At 39.7% G+C, this 17,857-nt stretch overlaps 1 protein-coding gene across 10 annotated transcripts in view; it reads left to right on the top strand.

The window, feature by feature from the left end:
* The window catches only part of EEFSEC (eukaryotic elongation factor, selenocysteine-tRNA specific), a 126,620-nt gene that overhangs the window by 81,701 nt on the left and 27,062 nt on the right, over positions 1 to 17,857 (top strand). For all 10 annotated transcript variants that reach the window (XM_064432705.1, XM_064432701.1, XM_064432697.1 and 7 more), the window contains exon 6: positions 3,511 to 3,667. In XM_064432705.1, coding sequence (XP_064288775.1) covers positions 3,511 to 3,667 — 157 coding nt within the window. The remainder of the gene's footprint in view (positions 1 to 3,510; positions 3,668 to 17,857) is intronic.

The following is a 17,857-nucleotide window of genomic DNA, read 5'->3' as shown; positions in this document are numbered from 1 at the left end:
GATCACTTATTATCTCAGCACTACTAAAGTGTTTTTTTTTTCTAATGGCCTGTAGAGATGCCCAAGGAATCATGGTGATACCTACAGAACGTATTCATTGGTTAAACGAGGGATTTTTGTTTTAACAAGTTGAGTTAAAAACTGGTGGGACGTAGAGAGTGCTGGTGAATGGTGCTGAATCCAGCTGGCAGCCAGTCACCAGTGGTGTCCCTCAGGGATCTGTGCTGGGGCCGGTTCGGTTTAATGTTTTTATTGATGACATGGGTGAGGGGATTGAGTCTTTCATTGGTAAATTTGCAGATGACACTGAGCTGGGAGCCTGTGTTGATCTGCTGGAAGGGAGGAGGGCTCTGCAGAGAGACCTGAAATGGTTGAATGGATGGGCAGAGTCCAATAAGATGAAGTTTAATAAGTCCAAGTGCTGAGTCCTGCATTTTGGCCACAAAATAATCAATAACCCCCTGCAATGTTATAAGCTTGGGGTGACATGGCTGGACAGTGCCAAGGCAGAAAGGGACCTGGGGGTGCTGGTGACAGCTGGCTGAACATGAGCCAGCAGTGTGCCCTGGTGGCCAAGAAAGCCAATGGCTCCTGGCCTGGATCAGGAATAGAGTGGCCAGCAGGAGCAGGGAGGTCATCCTTCCCCTGTACCTGGCACTGGTGAGGCCACACCTTGAGTGCTGTGTCCAGCTCTGGCCCCTCATTTTGGGAAGGACATTGAGACACTGGAGTGTATCCAGAGGAGGCAACGAGGCTGGAGAGAGGCTGGGAACACAAACCCTGGGAGGAATGACTGAAGGAGCTGGGGGTGCTCAGACTGGAGAAAAGGAGACTCAGATGTGACCTTATCACTCTCTACAGCTCCCTGAAGGGTGGTTGCAGTCAGGTGGGGGTTGGTCTCTTTCTCCAGGCAGCACTGCCAGAACAAGAGGACACAGTCTTAAGCTGCACCAAGGGAAATATAGGTTGGATGCTAGGAAAAACTTTATCATTCTTGCTGTAAAAAACTACTGGAATTGTCTTCCCCATGGAGGTGGTGGAGTCACCATCCCTGGATGTGGTTAAAAAAAGACTGGATGTGGCACTCAGTGCCATGGTTTAGATGAGGTGTTAGGGCATGACTTGGACTTGATCTTAGAGGTCTCTTCCAACCCCGTGATTCTGTGACCATTAGAGTGAAAAGAACAGCACAGCTGGAGTCCTTGGTTACTCTCCTATACTGAATGTACAAGAGCAAGACCCTAAAAAACACCTTTCTTTATAAAAGATAAGGGTTTTTTAATTCTAAGGTTTTAAGTGAGTGTGGCATAACTGAATGCTGATAGAGTTTGTTTCTGTTCTAATACTCAATTAAAGGTTATTATTGCTGGTTTACTCTAAGGTACTTGATGCCTGTAACACTTGTTCACAGAAGTCACTGGAGTTTTTTTTGACAGCCTTGCTGGGGAGGCTCTAAACTGAGCCATGCTAGCCTAGTATGATTGCTCATCCTGTAATTCCATTTTTAATTAAGTTAAAGATAACTTTGAAGTGCTCTTGGAAAAATAAAAGATGCTTAGAAAGATGTTGGCCTTTAATGTTGGCTTCCTGTGCTATTTGAGGGATAACTGCAAAAAGAATAGATATATTAGAGATCCTCCCTGGAGCATATTGTACCATCTGTATTTCAAGCACAGGGGAAAGAAACACTAGCCAGCAGTGGACAAGAGAGATGAACAGTTTTAAAATTCTTGTTTTAGGAATAAAAGATTTGTAGGATGAAGTAATGTTTTTTATTTCTCCAGTCACTGCAACTGGAAAAAAAATTGGTTTTGGGAATGTAAGTGCTTCTTCAGGTTGGAATTAACAGCTTCTTTTTCTTCTAGTCTAGCCAAAGAAAGGCAAGTGTGCCTGAAAGCTTATCTCCCCCCTCAACCTCCACCTATTATCAGGGGCTCTAGAAAAAGACATTATTCAGTTTTGCATTTAAGCCAGAATGTTGCTCAGCAGTGATACTGCCATCAATGCTTCTCAAGCTATTTTGAAGCAGTGGGAGAGTGCAGACACAGCCAAAAAAAAAAAAAAAAAAAAAAGTGTCCTTTGGGGGAAAGATGAGGAGTTTGGGCAGTGAATGTTGTTGAGGCATCTGAGTGTTTCTGCCCACAGCCTTGGCTGCACCCAGCCCAGAGCAGAGCTGCCTGTCCTGTTGTCATCTCAACGTGACAGAAGCAAGAAGGGCTGTAGATATTTCTCATCCTGCACCTGGGCTGGGACAGGGGGAGGTCCTGCCAGTGCTCTCTAATACTGCACAGCCCTTTCAAGACTCTTTATAGCTGAGCAAGTAAGTTCTGTTTAAAATAAAACAAAAATGAAATTTCTGATGCTAGATTTACTACCGTCCTGAGATTGGCATTAAAATGGAGGCATATATATGTAACAAAAGAATAACAATCCTAGGGATTTGAGTCTTTATATGCATTATAGTTTATGGAGGAGGCTTCAGGGAAGGACAGTTGCTTAAGAAGCTGGAAATATTTTGAGTCATCAATATTTTGAGTTCATTTAAACTGAGTAAAGGGGAGTGTTCAGAACTGATTGGAATTCTTTACTGTTCTAAGTCATTTTGGTCTTTGCAACCCTTAGGTGTAGCTAAAAATGGTTCCTGAGATGTGAAGAAGAGCTGCAGCTTTTACCACAAAAAATAATCTTGGAAAGATTGAAGTAATATCCCCATATTTATTCTGATAAATAAATGTTCTTTCTGCGTCTACAAGGTAGAGTAACTGCAGGCATTGGGTGTACAAGGATATTCACACCTACAGGATTAGGCTCACTTGACTGCACCTTATACTTTGTAATGCCTAAGGGAGGGTTGTTTATCTTGCCTTACCCACCAACCTCACTGCCTCTTGTTCCTGATAGCTTAATTAACAATTCAACTTGGAAAGGTTCTTCCCACTGGGTTACAAACCTTGAAATTAAAATTGGATACAGTGGTCATAAGGCTCTTGGTTTAACAAATCAATATGTATGTAAAGGTGAGTATTTAAAAGGCTCTATTTAGAAGCTATGTCATTTCTTTGGAAGTGTAGCTGTTGGAATGCAGGTCTGGAGCTAAGAGAAAGAATGCTTATGTAGGTGATAATGTACTTAGCTGCAGAATAAATAATGGAATAAACTTTTTGTGAGCGTCGGTACTTCAGTGACTTTCATGGAAAGGTTTTAAAGCAGAAAAAATATTTTAATTAACTGATCTTTACAGGATGTTCTTATGTAGGTTTTATTCTTATATTTTGATAAGGGAGGTAGAAGCAGAAATAATCTTCTATGCATAAAATCTTCTATGGTTTTAGACACAAATTGCCTTAAACTCAACAGTTTAGATGGCTCACCCAGAGTTTTGCTCATCTAGGGGTAAATGGTTTGTCAGAGGTGGAGTGGTAGAAGTTGCCAAACTTAGCATGTAACATGGATAATTTCTTGTCACTTTAGCTTGTGGAGTTACGAATCCCTATTTTTTATTTTTTGCAGGTGATGGATGATTACAGTGTGATTGGTCGTTCATTGTTCAAAAAGGAAACAAACATCCAGATTTTTGTGGGTCTGAAGGTGAAACTGTCTACAGGAGAAGATGGAATAATAGATGGTGGTTTTGGACAAAGTGGTAAATTCAAAATCCGAATTCCAGGTAGGTGTTAGCAGTTAACTAATAACAATCTGTGTCCAGTGTAGAGGAACTTTCCATATTGCAAGGTGAAGTGCTACCAGTGATCCCCTGAAGTTTTGAAATCAGCTCACACCCAGTTGGAGCAGTGATCTGGTGGGGACTGTACCTCTTGTAATTACATGATGGTGGCTGTGACTTACAGTGTGAGACTGAGTGGCCTGAAGCCACATCCCCTGTGTGAGCAAACTCAGGTCTCAAAATGACTTCTTGCTAAGTGGCACTAACACAGAAATCATGCTGTGCCCAGAGAGGTTTGTGGTAATCTCTCCTCTCTTAATGTATGTATGATTTGCACCAGAACCCTTCTGAACAAATAAAAGAAAGCAAACCTGCAATCATTTTTACCTGTGGCTGCTTATTAAACATAGTATATTGGATGCAAGTTCCTTAAATTGGGTCTGTTCTGCATGTTATTACCTAACTTGCCTTCAAGCAAAAACTGCTTGATAAATGGGGTTTTGGACATCTTGAGAGTTTTTTTATTGCTTGTGTCTCCTGGTTTTATAATATTATATATGACTGTATTTTTCATCCTGGTGAATTACAGGAAGGATTTATGCCTCCTTAGGTTAGAGCATGGGAAATTATGGGTGGTAGAGTTTATAAGTGTCATTTACTGGGGGTTTTTTCCTCCTTCTTTTACAGCAGGAGAGTAGTTCTGAACCTTTTCAAAAGGCAGTAATAGGTGTTGCATTTAACTCAGATTGCAGGATAAGATTTTAAGGATACCAGGCAGTACTTTTGTATTTCAGTTTTGTCTTCAGCCCATTTGTCACTAGTTAATCCCCCACCCTCTTAGGGAGATGAGCAAGATTGCTGCTGTTGAACAAGTGGCAAAAAGAAATCACAATGTTCTATGGCAGCAAACAGTCAAACAGTCAACATAGCCATTGATCTTCAGAGAAAGGTGAAGTTTCCTGATTCCTTGCAGAAGATGGACTATCTTTCCATTTAATTTAGAGTGTGATTCAACTGCTATAATTTTGACCCTCTGCAACTTTCCTTTCTTCTTATTACAGGATAAGAATTTCTGACTATATAAAATATCTCACGTGTTCTATCCTACCTGTACTTCTAGTTTTGTAACCAAATGCTAGATTTTGCAAATAGGTAAGGCTTCTGAGAGCCTAATTAGCAATCACACTTCACAGTTAAAGAAAAAGATTGCAGCAGATAAGTGTTTGCTTTTAGTTTTCTGGTATAGAAAAGATTTTTGGGGATTCACTGAGGTACCTTTAGGTAGGTGATGAAATGATGCATAGATGACTTTAGAGCTGAAAAGCTGAAAATAAAGATGGTGTCTTGCTTAAAAATGTATAGTTATGTAACTTTCTTAGTAACTTTTCTCTCCCAGAGGCAAAAATCTGATGAACAAAAAGAACAGGAGGATGGCATTTACATTGCCATTTCTACATTTTTGGATGGAGGAAATGGCTCTTCCTGGGACAGAGAGAAGCCTTAAAAGGAGTCTCTGGCACCCTTGTGGATTTAAGCAGGAACTGTAATTGTCAACCAGCAGTTACATTAAGAAAATTGTATATAGATTTAGATAATGGCATTTTGCTCTGTCCATTAAGCTAGTGGGAAGAAATGATACCTTTCACCAAGGTGTTCGTTATCTAATCTTGGTTACACTCATCAGATGTTCAACAGCAGACCTTGAAACAGAGGACCCTTTATGGTTTATTCTTTCAATGAGAAGAATATGTGGCAGAATGCTAGAATTTAATACCTCTCTAAAGTAGGCAGAATAATACAACTTAGTTTGCTTTGCTTTAGTCTGGGTCAAACTTGGGTGCTCTTGTTGTCTGGAAAGAAAAGGCAGTAAGTTAAATTAAGTCAGGTTGAGGGTGTCGAGGAATGGAAAAGAAGCACAGAATTTGAAATAGCCTAAAAACGTGTCTCTTTAAGAGTTCCAGAGATTTGTGTGTAGGGGGAGGGCCATTGCTGTGATACTGCTTGAGTCAACTGCAGTTCACATTCCTTTGTTAGATCAGTGTTGCTTTTTTAATGAGTCTGCACCCTGTTTGTGAGTTGTTGATTTTTTTTTTAAATTTCGCTGGTCGGATTTCTCTTTCCCTTACCCCCACCCCATTCTTCATCCTTGTCTCCTCTCCTACAGTCTCTTTCATATTTTTTTGGGTAGACCTTTTTTCAAATTTTTCTAAAGTTATTTTTCTGTGATTCCTTCAAAAATGTATCAGGGAGTAGGAGGGAAGGAAAGGAAATGTCCGGGTTGAAAACTGCCTTGTACTGCCTCAGCCTGGCAGTCCATGAGTCCTCTCGTATTTAAAACCAGTCAACCCCTAGAACTGAGTTAGCTTGTTCAGCTAATTAACCTGATGATAGCTGGTGACTGGTTCTAGAAACAAACCTCTCCATGCCAGTAAAATCCAAGGAGATGTGTCAGAGATTTGTTCCTGACTGCTAAAGGTAATAATAGGCCATGGCACATCTTAGGGTGCTGCATGGTCCCTCTGGTACCATGAGCAAGTGTTGGGCTCCCCAAGTGTTCTTCCATACTCTCTTGGAAATGACTTGTGTCTGCCATAGATCAGCCTGGGAACTTTGTCTTGTGTCATCTGTGGGCTGAAACTTGGCAGACCTCAGCTGGGAATGGCAGAACGTGGATCTGTTCTTACTCTGGCACTGCTTGTGTGCAGCAATAAGTCAGTTACTTCTCTCTGCTCTTCTGCTTTGTGAAACAGGGATAATTACAGATCCATTCTGGAAAAAAACCCAAAATAATGAAATTCCTGATTTAGATTTATTCCAGGCTTAGAGCATTAATATTTCTTGAAAAGACACAATTATCTTTCTTTAGAGTACAAAAAGAACATCTAGAGTACAGCATGCAATTGGAAGTTCCTCAGTTGCTGAAAGATGTCAGTACTTTGGAAGAAATTCAGGGAAGAGCAGCAAGAATGCTGGAGAGGCTGAAGGGATTGATTTATGAGGGAAAGAAGATGAAAAGAAATGCATGAAACTTGGCTAAACGATGTCTAAGTGGGAGATATTATTATCCACAAGTATTTGAAGAACATAACGGAGAGGAATCCCTTAGGGTGGTCCAAAGGAGGTGGAAGCAAAGCTTAATAACATGAAAAGTGTAACTTGACTGTTGAGAGATGTTATTTAGCAGAGATGTCTTGCACTGCCAGATCATCTTTGCAGATGAAGATGTATTCCAATTTGACAATATTTATGTGTAGTTTGCCTGGATTTTTTCTAGTGCAGGGTAAAACAGACAGGTAGTAGGATGGTGGGTGGAAGTACAATTTATTTTTCAGTTCACTGCTCTTTTTGTGTCCAGGCATGCTTTTATTGCTTGTTTGAAAAAGTATGACCTTTCTAGAATGTTTTCAGCAGCATCTTAAAAAAAAAAGTATTTGCTGGCAGATCTGTTCTGTAGGGCTCAGTTTGTGGAGCTGGTTGTGCTTTAACTGAAGGCAAAGTTTCAGGGCCTGTTAATTGACAAGATGATGCTTCCTTTCCAGACTGGTTGCATGATCAAATGCATAAAAAGGGGGACATAATCTCTGAACTCACAAGAGAGTTTTGTGTAGTTTAACAAGCTGCTTAAAAAGCAAAAGGGGTTTGAAAGGCAATTTGAACTACACTGCTTTTAAAGTTATGCTTTGTGTGGATGAGGGAGCGAGCTACTGATGGGGCACTGCTTGCTGAGGTGGGCGATGTGTGGCAGCTGTTTTACTTGTAAATGGAACACTGTACAGGGTAAATGAGTGAGGAGTATTGTTCAAGAGCAAGTTTGGGAGGCAAAAACTGTATGTTTAAGTGTCTTATTCTAAAGAAGATAAAGGCTAACAATGACAGTCTTTGGAAAAAGCTTATTTCAACATACCTTGCACCAAGGAATGTTGTGCCAGTTGGTAAGACATTTAGAGGAAAGTTCAGCAAATCATTTGAATAACTTAGTGCTAATTGTGAATTTTATGTAACTTTCTTATCCAAGAACTGACCCTGTAAAACTGTGCTTGGTTTGCAAAACCATGATCTGTTGCTGAGTGTCTTGACATCTTCTAAAAGATTGACTTTAGATATACCCATTTCTTTGGTTTTGGCTCAGTGCATTTGTCATGTGCTTGTTTATTGTAAAATGTAGCAACTTTTTAAATCTAATTGGAGCATGTGTGATATCTCAGGCATGGTTCACTTTCCTTTCTGTCTAATTTCTAGTGAAGTGTTCATCCTTTCTGAGGCACTGCAATGTGTCTAACTGCTATTCTCCTCTTTTTGACTAAAAATTGCTGTATGTGACTTAGAGTTACCTTATTTCTTAATGTGAAAGAAGCAGTGCATATCTAACACTCCTAAAAGCCGAACACATTCCTGAATTGAGCAAATTTAAATGTAATAAAAGACACTTTTCATAAGAAGAGATAAAAATGAGAATATTGGAGTGCAGGCTTTGTGGCTTGTCTGTTCTTTTTAGCCATACAGGATAACAGGAGTTTTAAGTTTCTTAAAACAGGTGAAAACAAACTGGTTTATGACTTTGTCTTTTGTTGCCAGTAACTTTTTGCCTTGCACTTGAGAGAACAAGTCCATTTCACTGTTGCCACTGCTTGTCAGGGTAAGAGGGATTGAAGGTGCCATAAAAGTCTGTTCTGAAGGGGCAGCACAGATCTTCTCCCTCTCCAGGACACTGCACCTCTGGCATCCTGCAGTGTTGGTGTAACATGACATACAGTGGTCAGAATTCAGCCAAGTGTCTTATTCTTGAGAATTCCTTGTATTCTTACATGTGAAATTAAGGGTAGAAATACAAAATATGTTTTCCCCTTAGTATATTGTGGATTTGGTGCATCTTTGGTCTTTTTGTATTTTACTGCTTTTTTCATTGGATGAGGCCCCCCACTGGCTTGCAAAGTACTTAATGGCATATTGGGAGAGCTGTGAAGCAAGAGCTGTACATGAACAGCACTACTCTGCATGATTTCAACTCCAGTTAAAAACTGAGGGTTTAAAAGTGAAATTCAATTTTTTTTCAGTATTTTAAGGATTCCACTTAAATGAGGAAGTTGAGTGGAGGTTAAATAGCATGAGGGAAATTAAAGGTATGTGAAGACTGAAAAATACAACAGTAAAATAATTTGTGTATCACATTGTCTTCTGTAACCTCCTCCTTAAGAGCTATCTTAATTGTATTCTTTTTTGGTATTTGATTTTTTTTCATTACTATTCAAGGCATATGTTGCTTTGTTCAGGTAGGTCTCAACACTCCAAGGTGGCTGGCATTTGTGGAATATTACTTTCAGGGGTTTGGGTTTTTCTTAACAATTGCAGGAGACAAGCTTTAAATGGTTGACTGCAGTTAATGTCATATTCCTAACTCTGTGATTTGGAGGACACTCCTTACTGACATCAGTAGGAATGGGGCAGCCTAAACCTTTTCATTGCACTGAGAATAATTAAACATCCTGTCACTGAGCAGCATACCTTTTTTGTGGGAGATCTTGACATTTGGAATTCTTTGCTTGTGTTGCATTAGAATAGGATAATCTTCTCTTAGGCCAAATGGAATTTAGGCACATTTAATGTCCTTGTTTTCCCAGCCTGGCTTCTGTTTTAATAAAGGAAAATAAAAAAATGTTGGCTGCAAGGGTCTGGTGGGTTGCCATCCCTGTCAGTATCAGGTGAGGCTGAGCAGGATTTCAGTCAAGAGGAAAAACAAAAGCCCAAGGGCAAAGAAATCTGTGTAGCTGTGTTTTATTTAAAAGCTGGAGATTAGCTCTGCTTGTTCTTTCACAGTCTCTTTTTCCCTACCCTCTAAACCAAACAAAACCTAAAATCCTTAAGGGGTACTTCAGGCATAAATCTTCTTCTCTCCTTTTTGTGCAAGTTGGCTGGTGTAGTATGGACAGAGGCTGGGAAATGGTTGTTGCCAGAGAGGCATCACTTCCTTGTATGATCCCCTCTTGAGCAGATTAAACTGTAGTGATGTGGAAGTCCTGGTGACCACATAGGAGCTGGGAATTTGTACTGCATTTGCACAAAAAGGCTGGCCTGAAGGAATGGAGCCTGCTTTTGTGTGGTGACGTCATGTGAGCCCATACTGACCTTTGAAGCTGAATAACCAGATTTATCGACCTTAGAGAGTTCTTGCGGAATCAAAGTCAAAATTTGTGTACATTCCTTCTGAATGAAAACAGAAGTAAAGGAAATAACAACTTACTAACTGCCTGCCTCATTCATGATGGGACTGGGAGATGCTGGTCTGGTCTGCCATGACAGAACTGCAGGATGGAATCTCTGAACTGAGAGCTCTGAAGGAAGAATGTGTTGACAGTAAGACTGGTTTCACAGGCAGCAGGTCATTGCACACTGGAGCAGATGCTGCTCCCAGGGCAGGTTATGACTCTGGATTTGAAGTTTCCATTGGAGTATCTGTCCAGCAGGTTGTTTTTCTGGCATCAAGCACATGTGGACTATGGAATTATCAGGCATTAGGTGATGTAGCAGCATGTGAGTGTGTCTGCAAGAAAAGAGTCCAGCTCCTGTGTAAGCCCTTGTGTTGGGTACAATATGGGCTACACAGTGATCCTCTGGGTCATTGAAAAGAGTGAGTGTGGTCTTTTATTTTACTGCCACACACCCTTTCTATTCTTGTGCAAGAGGAGCTTAATGGAAGTGCCATAGTGTAGCAGAAGGAACATTGGTGATTCTGCACCACATTTCTGAGTCCTTTTTGCTTCCCTGAGTAGCAAAGCACCTCAGACTTGTACAAGTGTGAGCTCAGCCCCAAAGCAAACTGAGCTTTCACTCTGGGCTTTGCTGCCTTTGGGTTCATGTTCAGATTGTTTCTGTACGTCTCAGCAGAGCATGTTTTTCTGAGCTTACTGTGCCTATGTGAAAAGCAGTAAGGATGTAGGTGCTGCCTCAGTCTATAAAGACAGTGTGGTGAAGTTAAGCATTTAGAACTTCAGATATATAAAAAAAATCTTAATTAGCTCTCCCTTGATGCATTATGATACCAGGCCTAATTCAGTCATTGCATTCCCCACACTGACACACACAAGGAAACTTTGCTGATTTTGGTGATGCTTTGTAACTGACCTGTTGTCCTGTACTGAGGGATTTTTTTCTCCGCAGTGAGTAATCAACTCCTTTATTTTTTTGCATTTTACTGGAGTCCTGCTGTAAATATTAAATCAATTATTTGTGCTATTTATGGGAAAAAATCCTATTAAGTAAATAAAAATACTTCCAACAGATGGGATTTGTTTGACCATAGGGTATCTTAACTTATACTGATTCTACCACTTGGGGAAGAAAAAAAAATATGCATAACCCACAACCAAAAGAAACCCCTCTTAGTAATCAATTTTCTTTTCTTGCTTGCTTCCAATCTCCATTGAGCCTCTCTTCACCTTGACTAAGTTTTTGCTAATGCTCTCACCTCTCTCCTGTTTGCTTCTGTTCTTTATTCATCTGCCCATCTTTCTTGGTCCCTGAAGTCGGATGCCACTGACAGCTTGGTTTGCCCTCAAATATTTCTAGCAGCATTTTCAGGTTTCTGTAGGGGGATGTGCAAGGTAGAGGTGATTTTTTTCTGACCTGTGGATGTTCTAGTGCTGCAATATTGTGAGCTCTTGAAAGGAAGGGCTGAAGGGAAAATCCAGTCTAGCTCTGTGCCTGAGAGTGCCCTCTGCAGATGGGGGCCATTGGGAACTGAGCTGCCAAAATAGTCTGCTCCAAGTACATTCTAATTAAGTTTCCTTTTTTGCCTCCAAGAACAGCAACTGCTCTACTGGTTATCCTGAAATTAAGTTTCAAATCCCTGCTGCAAAATAGAAAGATGCTATAATAGAATTTATCTATCTTAATTTGAGGATAAAATCAGGATCTGATAGTGTGGGAAGAGCTTGGGAGACGACTGTGGGTTTTTACAAGTATTTTTGAAACTGAGCAGTTGTTGTTTCAATTGGCAGTGACATTGGAAGTCAGCTGTCCAAAGTACTCATGATAGTAAGCCCCCCTTTTATTAAAAGGAAAAAAAAAAATCTGTAAAGATTGTTTCTTTTCTTAGATAAACTCAGGTCATATATAAGATTCTCCTAAGCCACAAGAACTAGATACATAAATTAAACAAACTGAGATTTGCACTCAGTTGCATGTTTTTAGGATCTGGGATTTCAAAAGAGGTGCACTTATCTTGAGATTCGTGGTAAAACTGAGAGCTGGAAATGCTGCTGTGTATAATAACCTTACTTCTGTGTAGAGTCTCTAGTGGTCGTAAGTCTTTCCAGTTAATCCAGGCTTTGTTATTTTGGGGGAATGTAGTTGTTGTGAAAAGTTGCATTCCCTGGGAGAAAATAAGCATCTTGCACATTTAGGGCTGTTACTTTGCTGAATTTTGAATAATTGTAGCAGCAGCTGTAAGCTCTTGGAGCCCATGGCCCAGTGCAGCTCCCTGGCAGGGCACGTCTGCAGGGGACGTGGCCAAACAGGCTGCTCCATTTGCCTGTGCTTGTTCTGTGCTTGCATTTGCCATCACATCACCCTTCCTTGGGCACCATTTCCAAATTATCTAACACCTCTTGGCTCCATGCTGCTGTTATGTCAGCTGCCCACTGGGCTGTCGTGAGTCTTGCTTCACCTGCTTAGGAAATCCTTTGTTCAGTGGGGCTCCTTTACTGAAGGTTACCTTTTTGAAGAAAAAAAAAGAGGAAAAAATCCAACATGTGTGTGGGAGGCAAAATTAAGTATTCAAAATTAGAAACTGAGCAAGTTTATTTCCCCTGTAAAAGCAATCCTACCCTATGTGATGGTTCTATAACCACAATTTCAGAATAGAACCATATTCAGGTTTTAAAATTTCTGGTGCATTTTTATTTTGGATATATTTCATTTTAAAGTGGAGATGCCTTGCACAGTCACTACCACCCAGTTGTCCTGTTTCTTGCAGACCAAATTCTTATTTTAATTTTGACTTCATTGGATTTATGCTGTTGAAGTTTTAAACAGTTTGGATTAAAACAAGGCATGGAACAACACAGTTGCTCTTACTTTCATGAAATAGTAGAGAAGTTTAATGTACCACACATCCTGCAAACAAGAGCAGGATGCATGTGCTACCTTCTGTCTGGTTTTTTGTTGTTGTCTTTTTTAGGTGTTTCATTTTGCAAATTCAGTACACGCTGTAATTTTAAATATGAAAACTTTTTCTTGAAAAAGAACATAACTAATAGTGGTTTTATTGTGTCTGTACAGTTTGGCTGAGCAACCTTAGAGCATCAAAAATAATAATTTGGTAATATCTTGTATCTCCTAGAACAAATAGGATTTTTTAAAATTTTTTTTAAAACTTTTTTCTCATATACTTGCACTTTGCAAGTTTGGGATGCTTCAGTGAGTGCCTTGGGAAAATGTACAGAAGGAACAAAATGCAGTTTCTTCTGAAGAGTTACAAAACATCATAAAAATGTCTGTGGGTTTACTGCTGCTCAGTTAAGCACTGTCCTTCTGGGAAGGAAGGGCCCTTTTTCTTGCTGAGGGCTTAGCTGATGTCAGTACAGCTAAATGTGAGGAATTCAGGTACATGACCAAACTGCCCAAATATGGTCTTTTTAAAATGATCCTGAAATTCTCCAAAAAAATATGCAGGGGATATACACAATTTGTAGTTGCTTCTATTGGTGTTTTAGGTGGAGTTTTACTTTGAAGGGTTACGTTTTTTGGTGAGAGATGACAGAAATACTTTCTAGACAGGTGGACCAAGGGTTTCAGGATGAGCTGGTCAGGAGGAACTTGCTCTGTCCTATTTCTAGTGGGCAGCTTCCTCCAAGAGCCCACTTCTTTACATAGAGAAAGAAAGTGGAAGCCATGAATCCAAATTTTGTGTTCCCAGGTCTGTAGTTTATTTGTACAATATCAGAGAAGGAATTATTTCCTTCATCTTTATTTTGGCTTTCTTGTGTGCAAAATGGGATGCTAGTTTTTGGATGTTGCAGTTCTCACTCATGGCTTTGCAGGATTTGGGTGGAAAATACTTAGGCTACAAGCCTTTACATAACTTTGATCTTCTTAAGTCTCCACAAGGGTCACTCATGCATTCAGGTTGCCCCCTTGCCATGAGATTTCTCTCCTTTTCTGTAAACTGTTTGTGCTCGTTTACTTGATTTTGATCATTCATCCCCTGGGCCTTTCACCTTCCCTTTCCACCAGTGTTTGTTCTGATAGCTTTTTGAAGTCTGAGTAAAAACATACACCACGGGGGCTTCCTGGAGGCATAGAGCTTTGTGGTTTGCAAATTGTAGAGTATTTGAAGTATTGACTCGAACAGTGGCCAGTGCACCGTGTATGAGAACTGTTGTGTGACAAGGACGTTAACCTTGAGAGCCTGATCCATGTTTTGAGTTTGGGGACAAAAAAAAATAGTTGTTCTTAATAGTGTGCATTGATTTCAAGGAAGTCTGTGTAAAGGAGTCTTTGGTTTGTGTTTTCACAAAGGAATTTGAGTGTTTAATAAAGAATAGGAAATAACTGGAGCTTCAATAGACCTGTTTTCATAGGGGGGGCTCTGCTGTGACATGATTTTGTATAATGTTATACATAAGCAACAAAAGCATTTCCTGCCTGTAGCTACAGTATTACTGCATTGAAAAGAAAATTGCAAAAAATACTTTAAAAAATACTTAATACATGGAATAAAAGTTATAGGAAAAGTAGAGAAGACCATCATCCTGCTTAGAAAAGTCTTTCTGAAGTTGTAACTTCAATCTAAAGAACTCCATATTGCATGCTTTTGTGCTGTGTGTTTTATGACAATATTTTTTTAAACCTCTAAGCCCTCAATTCTCCTCACCGATTTCCCTTCATCCCCCTCAACTATTCCAGATTAGCAAATAAAGACAATTAAGTGATTCAGAAAACCTGTTCTTTTCTATTACAACTGATGAGTTACCCAGTTTGATTTGTTTTGTTTTGTTTTTGTTTTTTTTTTTTATGTTTTACCCTAATCCATTTCTACTCTCCCCTTCCCACTCAATTCCCTCTCTGTTTGGCCACTTGCCTTTTCTCACTTCTGCAGCCCCATCCCCTGATCTTCCCCACACAACCCAGAGCAGCCTCTGCTGCTTTTTAGGGTATTTTTTAATGGGATATATGTGTGTGTATGTGTATAGATATGTATATATGTGTGTATATATGAATATAGATGTGTGTGTGTGGATATATATATATATATATATATATATATATATATATGCAGAACCCTGAACCAAGAAGATGGACCTGTGCCATCCCTTTGATTACTTTGTTGTTCCATCATAAACTGTCACTGTATTTGTATGAAGAACATTGTTTGTGTGGTGCAGGCTTTTTGCTGTGCACCTGAGGATTTTTAATTCAGTACAAGTTTGCTGCCAGGTATGTATTTACTCCTCAGTGCACTTGTTTACCTCAGTTTTCTGTCTGTGAAAGAACAGTTCTCTGTCCCTAATACAGCCACCTGATGCAGGGATGTGTTAGGCAAGGGGCTGTTTGCCTGCTGGAGTATGAGCTCATCAGGGCTGGTATCACAACATGAATGCAGCCTGCAGAATATGCATTTGTTTTCTTTATGATTGCAATGAATTACCTTCCAAGCTCCCACAATGGTAACATGGGCTGTGCCAAGCAGCATGTGCCAGGCATAAGAGAAAGAAGATGTTTTTTGAGGACTGAAAATGTGCTAAAGAATGCAAGTTGCTGCTGACAGGAGAGCAGGCTGTATATCATGAACTGGGGATTTTCTTTTCATGGCTCATTACAATGGATTGTTCTCACAAGTACCTCCTCCTCAGATGTTCAAAGATTATAGTCCCTTTGGAGTTCATGTGGAAATTGATGCCTGCTTCCCCAATCCCAGACGTTTTTCCCCTAGTTTTTCTTAATATTTTCCTTGTTATACTCTGAAGTGAGTAATTTGAGGACATAATGTAATTGGATTTAGTTGTGGGTTTTATTTTCCTGTCTTGAAATTGTGCACATTCAGAGAAAGATTGACTTATTCAGTAAATTATCAGTGTTTTTATTTTTCACTTGAAGTGAAATTTAAGCTTGGGTTTATTGACCCAGGCTCTCTGTTAAGCTACTCTTCCTTTTAAGAGAAGTTGAATATTTTTAAGAATATTTTTCCATTGACCAAGGCCAAATAGAAAGTTTTTTGGGAAAATACTAAAATATGTATATAATTTAATATTTGACAATTTATTCCTGTGAAAAATCAAATTAATTTCTCACATCTGTGAAAATACTACAACTTGACTATTTCTGTTCAGTTGATCATTGTGCAATTCACTAGTGTTTAGTCTTAAATATGTGATTAGATTTCAGAGTAAATGTATGCTGCAGCAAAAGCAGGAGTGAGTCTCTTTTAGAATTTATTTCTTATAAGCACAGGAAAAAAGTTTTATTTGGCATTTGGTAAAAATTATAGGTAGATTAACAACAGATTTTAAATGTTGTTTCTCTGTAAGATTTTGAGCTTTAATAAATACTGATTCTTGTAAGAAGACTATACTGTAGAGTTTTGCAAATGAGTTTGGTTGAATAACCTTATTTTCTCTAATCATTATAAAGAAAGGATGGATTTGTAGTATACACAAATGATTGCTTTTCGGGTGGCTAAGAAATGAAAGAAATCTTGTAAACATGGGGAGGGATCTGTGTTATTCAGACTCTGAAGTTTCCCGGGTTTGCTTTCTGAGGGTTGGGAATCTTCTGTTAAAGACCTGTTGATTGCCTCTGTATTTAAAGCTTTTACTCTTATATTAGATACTAGGTTTTGATTTCAGGACACACATACATGAATTACACACAGAATAAGTGGAAGCATCCATGTCATGGATTCCCTGCTACTTTCACTGAACCAGGTAGAATTGGCTTGGGGAGGAAAAGGAGGAAGAGACCATCTGTGAGCAAATTGATGGAGGGTATTTCAGTCCACCCCTGCCAATTATTTCTAATCGAAGCTGTCTGAGCCAGTCTTAATACAATTCAGCTATTGCCAGCCAGAAGGATTTTATTTATGGAACAGGCCCTGTTGAAACTTCCTCCGACCCTGGAGAAGCTGTGAATGGGAGAGAGCTGATCAAGCAGGCATGTCTGGCTAGCGTATGCATTTCTTTAATAAGGCAGGGATTGATGTCTTCTGCAGTTCAGGGGTTAGATAAACAGCAGTCCCTCGGTTCAAGGCTCTCCATGTTCAGTTGTTTGTTTATATGGATCTCAGAAGGTTAGCTTAGCCTTCTTGACATCCCCAGGGAGCTTTCCTGACCATGCTGTAACCTCGTCTGCTCCAGAGCTGCTCAGGAGGTGTCGCATCGCCTTCTAGGAAAGCACTGGCTGAGAGGAGTGTGCAGCTCAGACCTGGTCTCAAAGAAAGGTAGATGCAATCTGAGTGGTTGGAACACTGGGTCTGTCTTCAGGAACTCATAAATAATTTGCATGTGCTTTCATTCTGTGACTTGATGTTTACACACAAAGATGCCTACAATGTGCAGCTCAGCTTCTTACTGATGGCAGTTCTGAGAAATCAGTGACATACATGACTAACTTCACCAGAACTTTGAGGTTGTCTTACTAATTTCTGCTTCTATTGAATGGCAGTGGTAGCCCATTAAATTGAATGGGATAACCCTCAAATAAATAAGTAGCTATGTTAATAATTTTTTATTTAAAAAAAATTAGTGATGGTTACATGTTGAACAATACAGTGAGTTAAAGCATGCATCTAATTAGACTCATTTCCATAGCTATTCTGTCCCAGTTTTCCTCCTTCACAGAGGAGGATGATGATGGTCACATGAGAAATGAGAAAGACCCAGATGAATTTGTACCATTCCTTATTGCAGAGTAATTCTGATGAGTAGAGTTGTTCTGGAATTTGAGGATGGCTTTGCTGAGGGTTAGAAGTGTGCTTTATCACATGTGGGACTGGCTGATTTTAAAATGTGACATGTTACAAAGTTGGCTTAAATCCCAGAATTTGTTGAATTAGTTTTTGCTGATTTGATGTCTGGTTATTCGTACTTCATTTTTCTGCAGCACCTTCAGTCTGTAGCTGTGCAGACCCAAACAGACATTAATAAACTGGCTGCACACCTACAGCAGAGCTTGTGAAATATCCTCTCATACAGATGGGGA

The sequence above is a fragment of the Passer domesticus genome, chromosome 9 (genome assembly GCF_036417665.1).
Source record: "Passer domesticus isolate bPasDom1 chromosome 9, bPasDom1.hap1, whole genome shotgun sequence".
In the NCBI taxonomy this organism is placed as follows: domain Eukaryota; kingdom Metazoa; phylum Chordata; class Aves; order Passeriformes; family Passeridae; genus Passer; species Passer domesticus.
This window is presented reverse-complemented; position numbering and strand designations above follow the sequence as displayed.